This window comes from Barbatula barbatula, assembly GCF_947034865.1.
Source record: "Barbatula barbatula genome assembly, chromosome: 25".
NCBI lineage: Eukaryota > Metazoa > Chordata > Actinopteri > Cypriniformes > Nemacheilidae > Barbatula > Barbatula barbatula.
The window spans coordinates 13,027,761-13,045,316 of record NC_136788.1 but is presented as its reverse complement, the minus strand read 5'-3'; the positions used below and the strand labels follow the sequence as shown (position 1 = coordinate 13,045,316).

General features: G+C 38.0%; 3 protein-coding genes across 4 annotated transcripts in view; 2 read left to right on the top strand and 1 right to left on the bottom strand.

Moving 5' to 3' along the window:
• The window catches only part of znrf1 (zinc and ring finger 1), a 23,258-nt gene extending 15,797 nt beyond the window's left edge, over positions 1-7,461 (top strand). For both annotated transcript variants that reach the window (XM_079450341.1, XM_079450342.1), the window contains exons 4-6: positions 4,177-4,282; positions 5,115-5,204; positions 5,808-7,461. In XM_079450341.1, the coding sequence (XP_079306467.1) occupies positions 4,177-4,282; positions 5,115-5,172 (164 nt within the window). In that variant the 3' untranslated portion in view covers positions 5,173-5,204; positions 5,808-7,461. The remainder of the gene's footprint in view (positions 1-4,176; positions 4,283-5,114; positions 5,205-5,807) is intronic.
• ldhd (lactate dehydrogenase D) lies at positions 7,460-15,909 on the bottom strand. Its single transcript, XM_079450339.1, has 11 exons — positions 15,637-15,909; positions 15,290-15,402; positions 14,330-14,471; positions 14,095-14,236; positions 13,862-14,021; positions 13,583-13,782; positions 11,809-11,937; positions 11,558-11,685; positions 10,437-10,527; positions 10,238-10,349; positions 7,460-8,269 (listed from the first exon to the last, which is right to left on the bottom strand). The coding sequence occupies exons 1-11, from the start codon at positions 15,721-15,723 to the stop codon at positions 8,104-8,106; spliced, it is 1,470 nt and encodes a 489-aa protein (XP_079306465.1). The 5' UTR covers positions 15,724-15,909; the 3' UTR covers positions 7,460-8,103.
• Positions 15,318-17,556, top strand: part of snrkb (SNF related kinase b) — an 18,062-nt gene continuing 15,823 nt past the window's right edge. The window contains exon 1 of the mRNA XM_079450335.1: positions 15,318-15,440. Coding sequence (XP_079306461.1) covers positions 15,431-15,440 — 10 coding nt within the window. The 5' untranslated portion in view covers positions 15,318-15,430. The remainder of the gene's footprint in view (positions 15,441-17,556) is intronic.

Here is a 17,556-nt window from a genome sequence, read left to right as displayed (position 1 = left end):
ACGGTTACACCGTGTCTACACCGGACTAAAGACAATAAAACGCATTCGAACCCATTATAATCATTATAAACAAATTTTGGTCACACTGGATGCCGCGCGCCGTGTCCGGTGTAGACACGGTGTTATGTTAAACTTGTTTTGATCATAGTGTTATGCCAGTACCTTGTTCTTTTTGTGGTAGAGTAATAATACCGAAATGTATAAGTGTGTACGAATATCTGTTTATTTTTGAGTACCGTCGATGAGCAAAAAATTATTTGTGATTTTCCCTGTTAAACATGTTAAACCGCATAAGCGAAACAACTTTTAAAAAATGAAATTGTTTTATCAACATAGGTGTGATTTTTATTTATAAGTTATACTGAAAATATCTTTTTGTTTTAAATAAGTTGGATGTAACAACACCCATGCCTTAGTATACAGTATCCATAAACATGAATATGCTAATCAGTCTCCGCCCCCACTTAGTCACATCAGCTTGGACTTCCTGATCCACTCTTGTCAAGTGTGATGTGACTGGTAACAAAGTGTGTGACAGAAAACGGGCCGTTTTTAACCCCCTTTGGTAAACGGCAACAAAGGGCAAAAACCTTGCGGTTTGTCTTAAAACACGTTAAAACATTTCATAAACGTAATATAAACAACATTACAAATGTGATTTTCTCCACAAGGGGCTGTGTGTAAGATGCATAAGTTTGCCTGTTCACTTTGTAGTGTACTTATGGATACACATTAGCCATAAATATGCTGCAGTAAAACAGTTTATAGTGTAGAAAGTTATACAAATAAATGTATTAAGCTTTTGTTATTTTCAATATTAGGTATTTATATGTAAAATATGAACATATATCTAGCTCTTCTTGAATCAAATGGTTTCCCTCAGGCAATGAAAAAATAATGTGTAGCAGAAGTGTTATTCTGGATATTCTATCTCCTGTTTCTCTCTCGTATCCACCCCCTCCCTATCTGAGAGCTAAATATAACAGCAGGTATTAAAATATCATCATGCATAGTCCTGGCTTGGAACAGATACACTGGTCAGCTCGAATGGGCCATATCAGAGGACGATATACACACACATGCACAAAACTGCTATCTGAGTAATAATGTTACCATTTCTAGTGCTGTACTGAAAAGACCCTGACAAACTTGTATGTGGATCGAGTGGATCTTATCCAGTCACACTAGTCACCCCCGAAAGGCCTAACTTATCACACAGACACAAACACACCTGTCCATTTTCTGTAAACCAGCATAACTCCTCTTAGCTGTTGAAGTCACAGGCCATAAGAGGATAACAGGCTCAAGTGCGGTATGGGCAACGTCCCCGTTGTTGTCCAGGGATGTTTGCCGGGGCCGGTGTCTGGAAAATCGCAGCGGCGCAAGGATATTTTCGAGGGGGTTGAATAAGGGGGCCTGTTTGTGTCGGCTCAGCTAAGCTGATTTGTATTTGAAGCATATGTTTGCCGTCTGTTCTCAGTTCATTGTGCCCTTCCTCTCTCTTCTTGCTTTTCACCCCATGTCGTTCTCTTTCCCTCAATCACATTCTCTTAAAACTGCAATCTATCTCTTCCTTTGTCTTCGCCCTCCACGTAAACAAGCGGTGCACCATGCAAACTTGGTTTTGCCGAATTACAAATGCTTCTCTCTGTCGAATTACAAATCCGCTGGGTTGCCAGATTGATGTTAGTTACAATTTCCTGCTAAATGTATCAACGAAGGCATTTATAGTACATTTTATTCCCCGCAAGCGCTGCAGCTGCTGTGAATTTGACAAAATTTAAAGACGCAAGCTGCTATTTTTGTTCAAAATAAAACGGGTATGTAGAAAGTTTCAAAAGTTTCTCCTTAATTCGCAAGGCTAAACCTGGTGACAACATTTACTTTTAAGGTCTATTGTGTCAGGTCCATTGACAGAAATGCAATATAAATCAAATCATCTAAATTTAATATTATTAATTATATTAATAATAATTGATACACAAACATAAAATAACATAAAAACATATATAAACATGTTTACATACACTTCTCTGATATACAGTAGGCCTATAATATAAAATAAATATATAAAATATAGCTCTGTTTTTTTTATCTAAAATATTTATTTTTTGTTATTATTTCTTAATCAAAACAACTCCTCTGCCGTTTGATTGATTTTACAATAAAACATAATAAAGAAAATGTTTAACTCTTCAATTAACTCTTTAAATAATAATATCGATACCTAAATATAAATACATTACATTTTATTAATAATACATACTAAATGATAATAACCCCGGTATGAGTCTCTTGTACAAAATGACAGAAAGAGAAAATAGCACAAAATTTTTTTATGACACATCTTTTAGGTGTTATTGCACTTCTGTTGACACGTATCTCGAAGCATTCTGGGAAAATGGGTTAACCCTCAATCAATATCCTGCGTTCGCACAAACTCTTTTATCCTTTCACGATTCTCTAACCTTCTGTCAGTCTGTACCCCACTGCTCACCTTTACACACACAAACACACAGTAATGTACAGGTGTTTCCAGGGGAAGCTGTGCACATTACAGAAGAGGATGTGAGCCTGTTCACTTTCTGGCACATTTCCTCTGAATGCTTTTACAGGAAACTTAAATATGTGTAGAGTTAGAGAGGCCGTTAGTTTGTGTGTTTGGCTTTGGTTCTAAATGTATTTTATATGTGTATTATTCAATTTTCAATCAATTGTACATTTACTTTATTTTATTAAAATAATACACTGAATAAACTGAAATTTGCAGTGGACTGTTGGGTCATTAATGGACCATATCACATTATGCTTAAAATCTAATTGGTTTGTGTAAAAGAAGAGGTTGGGGTACGGTCATTTACATTTTGACTTCATGTATTTGCTTTTATCCGAAGCATCTTGTGCATTCAATACATGTTTTTTTTTATCCGTATGCGTGTATGTAGGGATCAAACCCATGACCTTTTGTACTGCTAATGCAATGCTCAACCGTTTTTATGGTGGAAAACGCATTCTCGCTTATATAGCTTCTAAGATCTGTGTGTGTATGTGTGTGTGCGTTTGAGTCATTTGGCTGGTATTTGCATGCAAGTCTGATCGTGCTAGTTGTTGCCCTTAAGCTGTTGAGTTCACACCTCCACCTCGACTGTCTACTTTAACAAACACAGCAGTACGAGTAACCATCTTTAACTTCTAGCTATCTAAACCACTTTTCATTTTAATTGACTAAGTGTCTTATATGGTGGGTGAGAAAAGGAGAAAGAACTGCATTTGCATCATTCACTCGCTTTTCTGCCCCCTGCAGGCAAACAAGACGTCCATTTTAAAGGGATAATTCACCCCCTCAAAAAAAATCTGTCATCATTCTTTCACCTTCACGTCCTTCAAAAACCTGTATGACTTATCTGTTTCTGTGGAACACAAGGATAATCCGTAACCATAGTGTCCATACACTGGAAGTCAATGAGGGCCGATGTTATATGTTTACGAGCGTTCTTAAAAATATCTACTTTAGTGTCCTGCAGAAGAAAGAAAGTCATAGGTTTGGAATGACATGAGGTGAGGTCAATGATTAAATAATTAAAATGATTGGGTGAACTATCCCTTTAAATCTGCAATGGCGAGCATCTCAACAGAAATAAGTTTTGATATGTCGGTATTGCAGATGTACATATGAATATTACAGACAAATGTCTTGTGACAAGCAAATATAGGCTTTGAATATGCAATGAATGAGAGACTGCATTACTAGTTCAGTTTGAAACATACTATACAGTATATGTAGGCATGCAAATAAAGTAGCCGTGTCGAACAGCAAGGGCCATACATTTTATTTTAAAACGATCGAAAACTGAGAAAAAAAAGGATACTGTAGGTCTGGGATGGGGTTATATTTAATGATTTGTAAATAAAACAAACAATATATTGACTTCTAAAACCACTGTTTGTATTGTCTATTCAATTCATTAATATAATATATTTGATTTGTTTTGGGAATTTGATTTCAGCGTATGCAATTCATCTGATGAATCATTCAGCATATCATCACATCATGCATTTAATGAAATTGTGAAATGATTGACAGCAGTAAGTTACATATGCGTGATGCTGCATGAAGCTGAATATGTTTTGCGGTCGCTGTGAGTCTGAAAATGTATGTGTGTGTGTTTATTGTAGATGATGTATTGTCAAGAGATGCGGGAGAGTGTGTTATATGTCTTGAGGAACTACAACAAGGCGACACCATTGCTAGACTGCCGTGCCTCTGTATTTATCACAAAAGGTAAGCACCATCAAATCAATTGTTTGTGGAATGTTAAAATATGTTCACGTTGAGCAAACAAAATTAACCAAATAACGCTTTTAATATGCCAGAGATAATGATAATGAGGGATAGTTCACCCAAACAACATTGTCATCATTCACCCTTATGTCATTCGAAACCTGTGTATGACTTTCTTCCGGTGAACACAACAGAAGATATTTAGAGAAATGTTGCAGGGGTCTTGTGTTAATGGTGGAAGTCAATGGGGACCGGTGTTGTTTGGTTACCAACATTCTTCATCATTTCTTCTTTTGTGTTCTGCAGAAGAAAGAAACTGATGAGGGTGAATCATGAATGTATAAAATTATGTTGTTGTGTAACTATAATTGATATTTCAGTTATAACACAGACACTTTCAATTGAATAACTGGCTTTATATTCTGACATTTAAGATGTTGAAGCACGATCAAACGGATTTCTCACGTCTTGGTTATGCATTGTGTTCTAACCAGGCGTAACGTGAAAAGGCGTCATCTCTTCCATGTAATTCTGAATGTTTGTCTAAACAAGCTGCAGCCGTGACCAGCAACAAGACGTTTTGTCAGTCGACTAGCTTCTGTCGCTTGGGATAGCTCCACCTACCGTGAAATCTGATTGGCCTAGAATGCTGCCCCAGATTACTAAATGAGTACATATGTTGTGATTTGCTTTTTCTTTCAGAAAAATAATGTTAGAAATTAATTTCACATGTCATGCGATAATATGTTTTTACATTTTGTTATATAGAGGTTCGTCGTTTCGAGAGACAACAGACAATGAAATAAAAAGATTTGTATCTTCTTTTCGTTAGCTGTATAGACTCCTGGTTTGAGATTAATCGCTCCTGCCCCGAACATCCCTCAGACTGACCGTCATCTACTTCTGCTACCACTGAGAAAAGGTAAACACACAATGTTTTACATCCATCATATTTTGTATTAATAATAAATCAATTAATAACCATCATACATTACAATTTACGAGTTGTTCCGAATCTGTATACATTTCTTTGTTTTGATGAACGCAGAGAAGGTTATTTGGAAAACGCTTGAAACCAGACAGATTTTGCCCCCCGTTGACTCCCGTAGACCAGTTTAAATAAAACAAAAAGAAAAACAAATTTACGTTTTCTCAACATTCACACTTTTTATAGACTTGAAAGCCTTTATTGTAAATTCTATTTTGTTGTAGTTCACACCATCACACTGTTTTGGAACTGGACCCCTTCAATATTATAATTTGGTTTTAATTAATTGCTTCATTTTGAACAGAAGTCCATTTTCACATTAATCTGAAGGACGATGCTTGAATTTGTTTTTGACTGCAGCTTATTGCTTTATGCTCCTCATTCTTAGTTTTTTAACCTGTAACGGCCGAGATCTAGAAATGCACACGTGTGAAAATAAAAAGCCAAGATGGTCTCATGACCCACTCTTAAAACCAAGTGTAAAAACATCTGTTGCTGATAGTTTCTCATTGTGAAAACTTCTCTTGTCTGTTTTAGGGCACTTTATGGACCTAAACCTGGAAATCCTGACACAAAAATAACCAAATAACAACAATCCACCTACCAATTCGATCAGACCAGGAAGCGGAAACGTGTCATCCTGAAACTGAACCAAACAGAAGAGTTCATCCAGCCAACACTGTCATTCGCCACCCGCCAGAAACTCCTACCTGCTGTGCTAGAGACTGCTTAACCATTAACGGGGCCCATGCCAACACCAGATGTCTGGCTTCTTGCACCCTACATACCCCGTGTTCTCGTAGACGTGCGTGTTCTGTCTGCATTTCTGCTCCGACCGCTCTCTTTGCGTACATGTTTTTATTTAGAAGAGGCGGGGAGAGGGGGCGGGGCATAAACATGGGCGGGGCACAGGCGGCATAACAAGTAGGACATGGGTCACGCTTTGTGACCAATAAAGAGGCCATAACTGTCCTCTCAGTTCTTAGATGCTGGGGGCGTCGCTTGAGCTTCGAAACGTCCAATGAGGAACTGTGGGTTTGGCAGAGGGCGGGACTTGAGGTTTTGTGTGTGCATTCAGCGTGATGGTTCACTCTTTGGTGATGTGTTGGACAGCCGGTGGATGTAGATTTACTTTTTCTGTGTGTGATTGTGTGTCAACAGATGGGAAATGTGTAAATTGTGTTTCCAGTTAACGCCAAAGGAGGTTGAAGACAGTATGTGGGGGTTGGGGGTTTATGTTTAAAAAAAAAAGGAGAGACGTATACCCAAGGTTTGTCTTTCAAATGTTTACAAGTCACAGTAGACATCTTCCCCATTGGATTCAGATGATAAGCTGAAAGCTAGTTGTTTCATCATCCGCACTTTTTGGACAGTTATTATGAAATGCCGACCATAATATTCAGACAATTTCCCTGTAATGCCTTGAGTATGTATTCGGTGTGCGTGTATGTGTGTGCGATTCCAAAAGCTTCTGTCACTCTTCCCATGTTTCTCATGTTTTCTGTATGTGACCAACCAGCTTACGGTGCGGTAAGGTAATGTTGCTTCACTACTGTACATAAAAAGCCAAGATACACTTCTGTTGAATCTATTACCAGATCATTTGTATAATCTACATTTACTTTTTATTTTTGAAAACCTGTGGGAGACCTCACAAGAAACATATTTAATCTTCAGGATGCCTCTCTGTCTACTGTATAAACAGCAATCACTGTTAGAAAATAATGTTGCTGAAATTGTAAAAAGTCAAAACAAACGAGAACGGAATGAAATGTAGAAAAAGGTAGAAAATAACCGCAAGACGACGTTTTGACAACCTATTCATTTTTGTGTGGGATAGAAATATAGCGATTCTGAAGGGTTTTCTTCTGCTTCGTGCCTGTAAATGAGGGCATATAAACAACATCCTCAAAATAGTGGATAATTTCACAAAAGTGTGTAAAACAAATCAAATAAATCAAAAAACAGGATGGAGTTGGATAGTGTATTACTTTGCGGTGCAGCACGGGCTGCGTAACTCGTTTTATTTTATATTTTCAAGTTTTTTGAAATCTTTTTTTTATCAGAGGACATGAATGGACGGCTGTTTTTAGGAGCTACAAAATAATTGTCTGATGGTTTTGATGTGCAATCTGTGGGGCGAGTAATAATGACAATGATCATACATATAATTAAAACAAGATGAAATGAGTCCAGATGTTTCTTGATTTTATTCATCGGTCCACTGCAAAAACAATGATTGGCCTTCATTAACATCACCATTAACATTCGTTTATTTATATTTACAATTTTTGTAAAAGATGAATTTACAAGCTGTTTCAAAAGAACAAGAACAGATTTACTGAATGTGTATATTCCTTTTTCTGAAATACATTAAGCTTATCAAGATTTTGTTTGTCAGCAGCACATATAAATATGTTCACATACATTTAGAAGGTACAGTGACCAGACTTAACAAAAGGCACAATGATTTAACATAAATTTACATTTGAAAATGGAGTGAGGTATTAAAATTGATTTAGAAACTAGATGTTAAAGGAAAACATTATTAACCTTTAAGAAACAGATAAAGGGGTAAACGGCATTAGGATGAAACCTAAAACAGAATCATTGTTTTAGAAAATAAGCATTCAATACTGAAGAAAAGAAAAATAAACATTTGTCCATGTGCCGAGTTATTATATCACAGTTCCTTATCCTTATAAAGTTGCTAGCTTAAAGATTCAATCTCCTAAATCTTTGCTGTAATAAAAACCTGCATTCTTCTGTCCTCTGCTGGGCAGAAAGTGTAGTGCAGAGTTTATGCTTTGTTCTGCTTGCCTTTTGTGTTCCATTATATCACCTTCCCAGGATTCATGAGGTTCTTGGGGTCCAAGGTGGCCTTGAGACCCTGCATGACCTCTATAGCTAGGGGTCCGACTTCTTCCCTGAGCAGGTCTTGCTTCCCTAGACCCACTCCATGTTCTCCAGTGCAAGTTCCATCCATTTCTAATGCCCTCCTGAGAGAAAGAGAAGTCATTAAAACACACCTCCGAGAGCCTTTGAACGCACATTTATCACAAAAAAATGCAAATGTAAAAATCTATTTAGAAACGCCCTTTACATATGGCCCTGCTGTTCTCAGACAATGTATTGTTCTCTTGGGTTTATAGAGGTAAAGCATTTATCTCATTAATCAGCTTCTTAGATTTGACCGTGCAGAAAGGAAATGGATGAACAATCAAATAAATTCATTACATTTATTGGTTACTGGCATAGAGGGAGTGATGTTGCTTCAAGGTTAAAAATCTGGGCTGTTACCCACGAGGCTGTCTGCTCAAATCCCAGCGTTATATAAATATCAGGTATACACATTTCAACCTGTGAAATTCTTTGTCCAATCAAACGCTCTCAAGAATAAGAATGTCCAACCCCGATACCAGTATTGTGCGAGTTACAAAAACATAAGAACGAATTACTAATTTCAGTCAACATTTCATTACAATGACTCACCAATTACACTGTCTGAAATGTAATTGCATTACTCATTACTTCTAAAAATATCAACCTTGATCACATGGGCAAAAAAATGAAACTCTAAACTCGTTCGCTTACAATAATGTTACCTGTGAGATATAAACATTACACATGTTTATACAAGTTAAAAGAAAAACTTAACAAGTATTTATTTGAGCACGTCTGACTTATTTGTAATGCAAACTTGCCTACATTTATATCAATATAGTTTTATACAGAAAAGTTGAATGTGAATATCGCTGCTGTCCTTTTTAATAAATCATTATTATTAGTCACCCGTAAGTGTAGCGTTTTCTCGGTTTCCTGAAAAAATGTCATTTTGGACATTCAAGGTTTCAGAAGGACAACGACGATATGTAATGCAAGTATATCATGAGTAACATTAGATGCACTAAATTACTCCGCCGATACAGATAGATCTAAAGATTAAATTAATATTTCTTTAAGTAGTTCACCTTCAAAATGAAAATTCTGTCATCATTTACTCGCCCTCTTGTCATTTCAAACCTGTATGACTATCTTCTGTAGAACACAAAAGAAGATATTTCGAAAAATGTAACAGACCAGCACAGCCCCCCATTCACTTATATCCAATGCAAGTGAATGGGGGGCTGTCATCAACATTCTTCAAAATATCTTATTTTGGGCCTGCGGAAGAAAGAAAGTCAAACCTGTTTGAAATGACAAGAGGGTGTGTAAATGATGACGGAATTTTCATTTTGAAGGTGAACTACTTTAACTTTCAGCATGTTATTACATTTAACACCTTATAATGAGTATTAATATTAAACGTCAAAATATTGATATTTAGATTACTGGACGATATATCGGTGCACCTCTGGTAAGTAACTATACTTAAATGACCTAGAAATAATAAGTAATTGCTTCCTTTACTTTTTTCACGAGGGAAAAGTAATTTAATAACAGTAATTAGTTACTTATTAATCCATTACACCCAAAACCACCGAAGTAAAGTAGCAACCCCAAGCAAAAGCCCTTTGATATATCCAACTCCAGCCAATGGTTTAATACGAAATAACACAGTAGAAAACAAAGTGCTTGTCTAGTATGAGGTCCTTAGACTATTTGGAAACACCGGAATTGACAATGTTGGGTCGTATATTCGGTTTCTTTACTTAGATGGATTCTTAGGTTTTTCCACCCCCGTATTCTCCTACAGAATGATGACGACTGGTCTCAGGGGTTCCCTTGTGCTACAGGAATCCAACACCCCCTGCTTTGTGTTATTGATGAAGGTTGTTCTCGCTGTATATAAATGGCCAGGCCCTCACCACATCACTATTTTTTAAAATGAATGAAACCAATTGTTAAAATTCCCAATCCTGTGGCAGCAAGCAACCTGGTGTATTGCAGCCACTTTTGCCAGCCTCATAAGATCGCTGAAAACAAAGACAAAGCAATACTGATACCAGGAATGGGATTTAAAGTACCTGGCCAGTCTCTCTGTGAAGGCATGAACCCTTTGCACCTCATCTGGGTCGTTGGGATCCAGGACCATTAGACAGTGGAAGTTCCCATCACCCACATGTCCTGCAATCGGACCTTACAGAGGAAAACACAAACGTTTCACAAATCAACACTTAACAACTAAAGAGTTCCAACACACCCAAGGCGATCAAAACAAAGTACCTGTAAGACCGTTACGGATAAGATCTTCTTTTGATTCAACTATAATCTGAGGTAAGCGAGAAATAGGCACACACACGTCTGTAGAGTAAGCCTTTAAAAGAAAAGAAAACACATTTATACAATGATGAGTGTCTTATGTCTTAAAATGTATTTTAAAAGGTTTGCATATGCTTCTTATTTTTAATATACAGCCGTAGAACAAATGAGACTATTTCTGTTTAACATCATTTCTATGTGTGGCCATTCCAGTCAAGTATCTGTTGAATGTCAATAGAAAAAACCTCAGGCATGACAAAGTCGTTTTCAATAGCCATGTGAAAGCTGTTATTCCATCATATAGTTGACGTCTTTCTAAAACCTTGTATGTCCAAATTCACAGTTTTTCAGGAATTTGAAAAACACTGTACTTTTTCAATTATTACATACCGTGTTGTCAAAGTTGACAAGCACTTTTTAAGACTTTTTTTGGTTAGATATTTGCAAAACCAAGGGTGACTATCAATAATTATTTATGGCAAAACACAAAAATCACGAAATATGGAGATGGACACCAGCGATTTTTATTTATTTTTGAACTGATCCTAAAATACAGGAATATGAACTTTTCAGTATTCAAGATCCGCAAACATTGCATCCTTTTCTATTATTTTGACCGGTTTGTTTCAATATTCTGCAAATACATTCCAGTTAAAACCAACATTTCATTTGGAATTTGCGAGAAATGGTATCACAAGTTTATTTCACTAAAACATACCTACAAATATCAAACTCAGAAAAACTTAAAATAATTGCTAGATACATTTTTACCAAATCTGTACAGTACAGAATAAACCAGACTTTAGGCCTGTGTTCAGAATACAATGAAACACTGTTTAGCACCTCCTCAGAATAGCAGATAACATAAAAAAAACAGTAAATAGTAATATTACTGCAACTATTGTGGGAAGATCAAGATCATATGACGACCCAAAAGTGAAAAAAGAAAACAAAGACTCCTTCAAAGTACAAACACTGCAGAGTTATAATAAAAAGGTCATAGTGTTGAACTGGTCCCAAGTCTATTATAGCGGATAAACAGCCTTAATCTGAGTCAGAATCATATGGGCAGTGAACGTTCTGACCTTGCAACCTGGCCTCAGGGCCTGGGCGGCGTACCACGCGTCATGACGGGCCTTCCACAGTCGCCCACGGGTCTCCTCATCCTCTGCCCAAGTGAAGTCAGAGCCCCCGTTTTCCCGCGTGATCTCCTCTGAACAAAAAGCAAGATTCACTTCTTTGTTAACATTCACATGATCCTTCAGCTGCCAAACCATAACAGAAAGAAACTGTTTTCATTTTGTAATAAATTGTAATTTGGGTTATCCACATATACCAGTGATGGACACCTGCTCCTCCATGCTCTTTGAACTTCCGTGGAACTCCAGGAAGAGAGTGGGTGCTACAGCGTAGGACAGGTTGTTGAAGCGATTGCAGGCGTTTATCATCACGTCGTCCAAAAACTCTATGATGAAACGCACCGGCAATGATTTAGATTGAAAGCATTTCTGAAAAGAAAGCCCTGCCTCACTGCAGTCTCGATTTAAAGATCTAGAGACCAGTCATGCCTGATTACTCCCAAATTAGATGGAGCAGCTGGTGGTATATATTCCCTCAGTGAACTGCAATAGGAAGAAACACTTTGTTGTTTTGAGAACTAAGCAATTCATTAAACCCCTTAATGTGCTCAGACTTCACTAGGCATATGGGCTGCGTTGGCTTTTGAATAAATGTTTATGCTTTTTGCGAGATGCTGCAATAAATATATATTCGAACAGTTCGGAACTACACTCACCTAAAGCATTATTAGGAACACCTGTTCAATTTCTCATTAATGCAATTATCTAATCAACCAATCACATGGCAGTTGCTTCAATGCATTTAGGGGTGTGGTCTGGGTCAAAACAATCTCCTGAACTCCAAACTGAATGTCAGAATGGGAAAGAAAGGTGATTTAAGCAATTTTGAGTGTGGCATGGTTGTTGGTGCCAGACAGGCTGGTCTGAGTATTTCACAATCTGCTCAGTTACTGGGTTTTTCACGCACAACCATTTCTAGGGTTTACAAAGAATGGTGTGAAAAGGGAAAAACATCCAGTATGAGGCAGTCCTGTGGGCGAAAATCCCTTGTTGATGAATTTAACTAGAGGTCAGAGGAGAATGAGCCGACTGATTCAAGCTGATAGAAGAGCAATTTTGACTGAAATATCCACTCGTTACAACCGAGGTATCCAGCAAAGCATTTGTGAAGCCACAACACGAACAACCTTGAGGCGGATGGGCTACAACAGCAGAAGACCCCACCGGGTACCACTCATCTCCACTACAAATAGGAAAAAGAGGCTACAATTTGCACAAGCTCACAAAAATTGGACCGTTGAAGACTGGAAAAATGTTGCCTGGTCTGATGAGTCTCGATTTCTGTTGAGACATTCAGATGGTAGAGTCAGAATTTGGCGTAAATAGAAGGAGAACATGGATCCATCATCCCTTGTTACCACTGTGCAGGCTGGTGGTGGTGGTGTAATGGTGTGGGGGATGTTTTCTTGGCACACTTTTAGGCCCCTTAGTGCCAATTTGGCATTGTTTAAAATTCCACGGCCTACCTGAGCATTGTTTCTGACAGTCACCAGATCTAAACCCAATAGAGCATATTTGGGATGTGGTGGAACGGGAGCTTCGTGCCTTGGATGTGCATCCCACAAATCTCCATCAACTGCAAGATCCTATCCTATCAATATGGGCCAACATTTCTAAAGAATTCTTTCAGCACCTTGTTGAATCGATGCCACGTAGAATTAAGACAGTTCTGAAAGCGAAAGGGGGTCAAACACAGTATTAGTATGGTGTTCCTAATAATCCTTTAGGTTAGCGTAGAACGCACAGCTGAGACAGACCACAGAGTATGCATGTGGGGGTAGACTGGTGCCACAGTCCAAGATTTTAAGAATAATTGTTACTGCTACATCAAGGTTATGAGTTAGATTTTAAGGGAATGCCAGTACAGTAGTCTGCATAGTTGTGAAACTGCATAAATCGAAATGTTACTAGACGTATCTAAAGCCTCTAGAAGTCTAAAGTCCCATAATGTTCACGTTCAGTATCGCTCACCTATACGGGCAATGGGCACTCCAGCCTGCAAGATCTGTACGGTGCTGTCCACCGCCGACTGGATGGATGGAAAAGAGCAAACAGCTGACACCATACTCTCCGGCATTCCGTACAGCCGTAGCGTGGCTTTAGTTATAATACCCAAAGTTCCCTCTGATCCCACAAATAGGTTTGTTAAGTTATAACCAGCTGAAGTCTTTCTGAAAGAGCATTGATAAAACTTTTTTGTTGAAGGTGTTTATTAGACAAGAGAAGGTTTTATTGGGCATTGGATGATACCTTGGACGACGCCCCTTTCCAGCTGTGTGCAGGACAGTCCCATCTGCCAGCACCACCTCCAGGTTCATCACATTTTCACGCATTGTACCGTAACGGACCGCGTTGGTGCCAGACGCACTTGTTGCAGCCATGCCACACAGAGACGCGTCTGCACCTGGATCTGTAGAGATGTCAGTATCCCGTTGAACATCAATTAAACAGCTTCAGAGTATTCATAAATATATTGGACTGACCGACAGGGAACCAGAGACCAGTGTCACGCAGATATGCATTCAAGGCTTTGCGTGTCACCCCTGGCTCCACGGATACATCAAAGTCCTCCTGGTGAAGATCAAGCACCTGGTCCATCTTCCTCAGGCTGAAACACACACCACCCTAACACATACACAGTCCGGTTACAAGTGAACTGGCCCATTTGTATTTTCATGCATGGGGTAAGGAATTCCGTTCAAAAAAGACTTGACCAACCTTCAAAGCACCGACTCCTCCCTCCAAGCCCGTTCCAGTGCCAAAGGGGATGATGGGTAATCGATGGTGGTGACAGATTTTGGCGAGAGCACTGACCTCCTCCACGGATCGGGGAAAAACCACCACATCTGGCGGTCGACATCTGAAAAACACCATAAATATAATGGAAAAAAATACGATCGCTGTAAACATTGATATTTCATGGATTTAATGTTGTAATGGGAATTGTGTTGTTTTAATGTTAAAGATAATAGTTCATGACGGTATTTTAATGGAAACCTTCTCTGTAATGGTTTCTATTGTTTTTTCAACAGAGTTCATGTCCTACCAACATCCTACCAATAGAATCCATCACATACCAGTAGAACCATTACAGTTTCCATTAAAACCAATAGAAAATCCCTTTAAAACCAGTAAAAACATTACAGAAACCACCACAGAACATTAGCATTGCCTTTTTGTACCCTGCTGAAAAAACAATAGAAACCATTAAAGAAGTTTTAAAAGTATTTGTATTGTATTTTAACGGAAACCATTAGAATTTCTGTGATGGTTTCTCTTGGTTTTCTATGTTTGTTTCAGCAGGGTACGCTTACATTTACATTTAGGCTTTTATCCAAAGCGACTTACATTGCATTATCCTATCCACTTATACGCTTTCAAACCATCAATAGTTTACCATTAAACCTGTTATAAAAAAATCCTTTATGTAGGGTTTTATTCCACCAAGCGAAATAACATTCAACCAATAGAATTACTCGTAGAGTACCCCCAGAGAGAACAATATAGTTTTTATTGAAAGCAATAAAAACATCCTAATATAACCATTCAATCCATTAACGGAACACTTGGTAGATAACGAGGATGCTAAACCACGCATGTTTGTACACATAAGTACACGGTAGGGGAATGCAATGTTTTGGGCGAACTGTTCCTTTAAGAGGCAGGTAAGGCCCTCACCTATGCACAGATTCGTCCCTCCCGTGCTGTTCTCTCACCGTTAAACCCACAGAGACGCCTTCATCTCCAGTGACCACGCGAAACGCCGCAATGACTCGCTCCAAGGCTCCAGTCTAGACGAACAATAAATCACATGACTCGATGGTGACAGGTAAGAGTGCAAATAAATAACAATAAGTTTCATTGTTTTTATTGCATGTGTCGATTATGCTACATCCATTTCTCGCTGGGGAAAATTAACTATAGATTAATTAAGTAATCTATAGCGTAAGTCCTGGTGCTGAATGACTTCAGTCTATTTATAAGGTAATAAGTACTGTTATGTAATATTTAACGCGAATGCTTACTTGAGCAGATGAATATCTCCTGCACATCCAGCAGATAGACGGCAGCCGCGAAAAACCCAAACGCAGGGTTTGTCCCAACAAGGTCATTTCTGTTACTTATCGAATAACCGTGATTAAAAGTGTCAATCTTCCATGCATAGACGCTTAGAAAGTTTATTCGAATATACTTCCGGATCAACGTCAGAGCGTAACGCCTACACTGAACCTCAAGCCCCGCCCCCGAAGTGACAGCTAAGATATAACGGCTGCGTTCGAATACCCCTACTTGCGGTCTTTGCACTCGGCCACTTGACCACTTTAATGACGTATTTCCTGTTTGGTCACAAGTGCTCTAGTGGGCGTGAATATCCCAAGTGAGCGTGTAAATAGATTAGATTAGATTCAACTTTATTGTCATTACACATATACAAGTACAGTGTAACGAAATGTAGTTTAGGTCTAACCAGAAGTGCAATTAGCATATACAGTGAATAAATACAGAATACAATATTAGGAAAATATTATACAGTGAGCATGGTCTATGGAAATATTTTACAGTAGGTATGTTCTATGAAAATATGACAGTAGGTATGTACAATGAACAATATATACAGATGGCTGTATACTATGAACATTAATGTACAGGTGGCTATGAAGAGATCATTATTAAGACTAAAGAATAGTGCAAGTGTGCATAAATTATAGACATTAGCTATTAAAGGTACGGTGCAGTATATGAGTTAATGCGGTTATTTAAGTTACGGTGCAGTATACGAGTAAAGTACTTCTTACCTGATGGGACACACTTAGCTAGTAAAAACAGTCTAATTATTTGATAAAAAGCTGTTTTACAACATACATAACTCTTTATTTCACCAATAAAATGTGCAACACTTTACCACTTTACGTTTTACTACAACATTATAAGTAATATAACTATACAGTCAAGTCAGATTGATTTATTTGTTTCGAACACAGAGAGTTTTAATTCAATATTTGTATATTAATCCTTGTCCGCTACATTACATTATGAGTTATTATGGGTTCTTTGTATTGCTCTGAATAAAATAAAATTGCGTAAAAAACAGATAAACGTGAACTAATATTGAACTGAGTTTGGGTTGCTCTTTAATTTTGTAATCGAGATGTAAAAGATTTAATTTCTGCTCTTTCAAATGATGTTTTAGGCAAAAAATGTATTCCATACACCACAAGGGGACGTTACTTCAACAAAAATTGTTTCAATTGGGGTCCATTCAATGCTCTATGGTTGTTTTAATAGAAAAGGCCACAAGGTGGCGATATTACCATACACGGTTGCTTGTTTTGGCCTTTAATCAATATGTTGAGGTCAGTAGCAGCTTTTTCAAAACTTATAGTCAGGTGCATGCTGTGAAAAGACTTGGTGAAAGTTGAATTGTTTTACTAGTTATGAAATGTGAAGAGAAAGCACACAAAGGACATTGTCATTGTTTGAACAGGCATGTAATATAAATCCAAGATCATGCATGACAAAAGTGTAACAGTATATCTCAATGCACAAAGGTCGCCCAGGTGCTGTGAGGTGTGTTTCTTTACCACAACTGCATCAGTGCATCAATTGACCTTTAATTGTGACCTTTAATCGTTTGTAAGCACACGAATGAGGATGAATTCATTTGTAGATTGACGGGTTAGTGATCCAGTGGGCTTTGCAACCTGCATAGTTGGAGCCGACAAGTTACGGCATCGGTTCCCATAGTAACGTGTGCGTTCTCTGACATGTGCGGACGTCATTTGTTTCCCATCGGGAGAGTCTGTCGTTCGCTCCTCTAAATAGTTACATTGTGTGTCCATGTTGACTAACTCAGATGAAATGCGTATATTTTTGCAAAGAAGCTCAAAGTTGATCAACGGCCAAACCTGTTCCTAATAAAACCACCCATGAATGATGTGAATTCA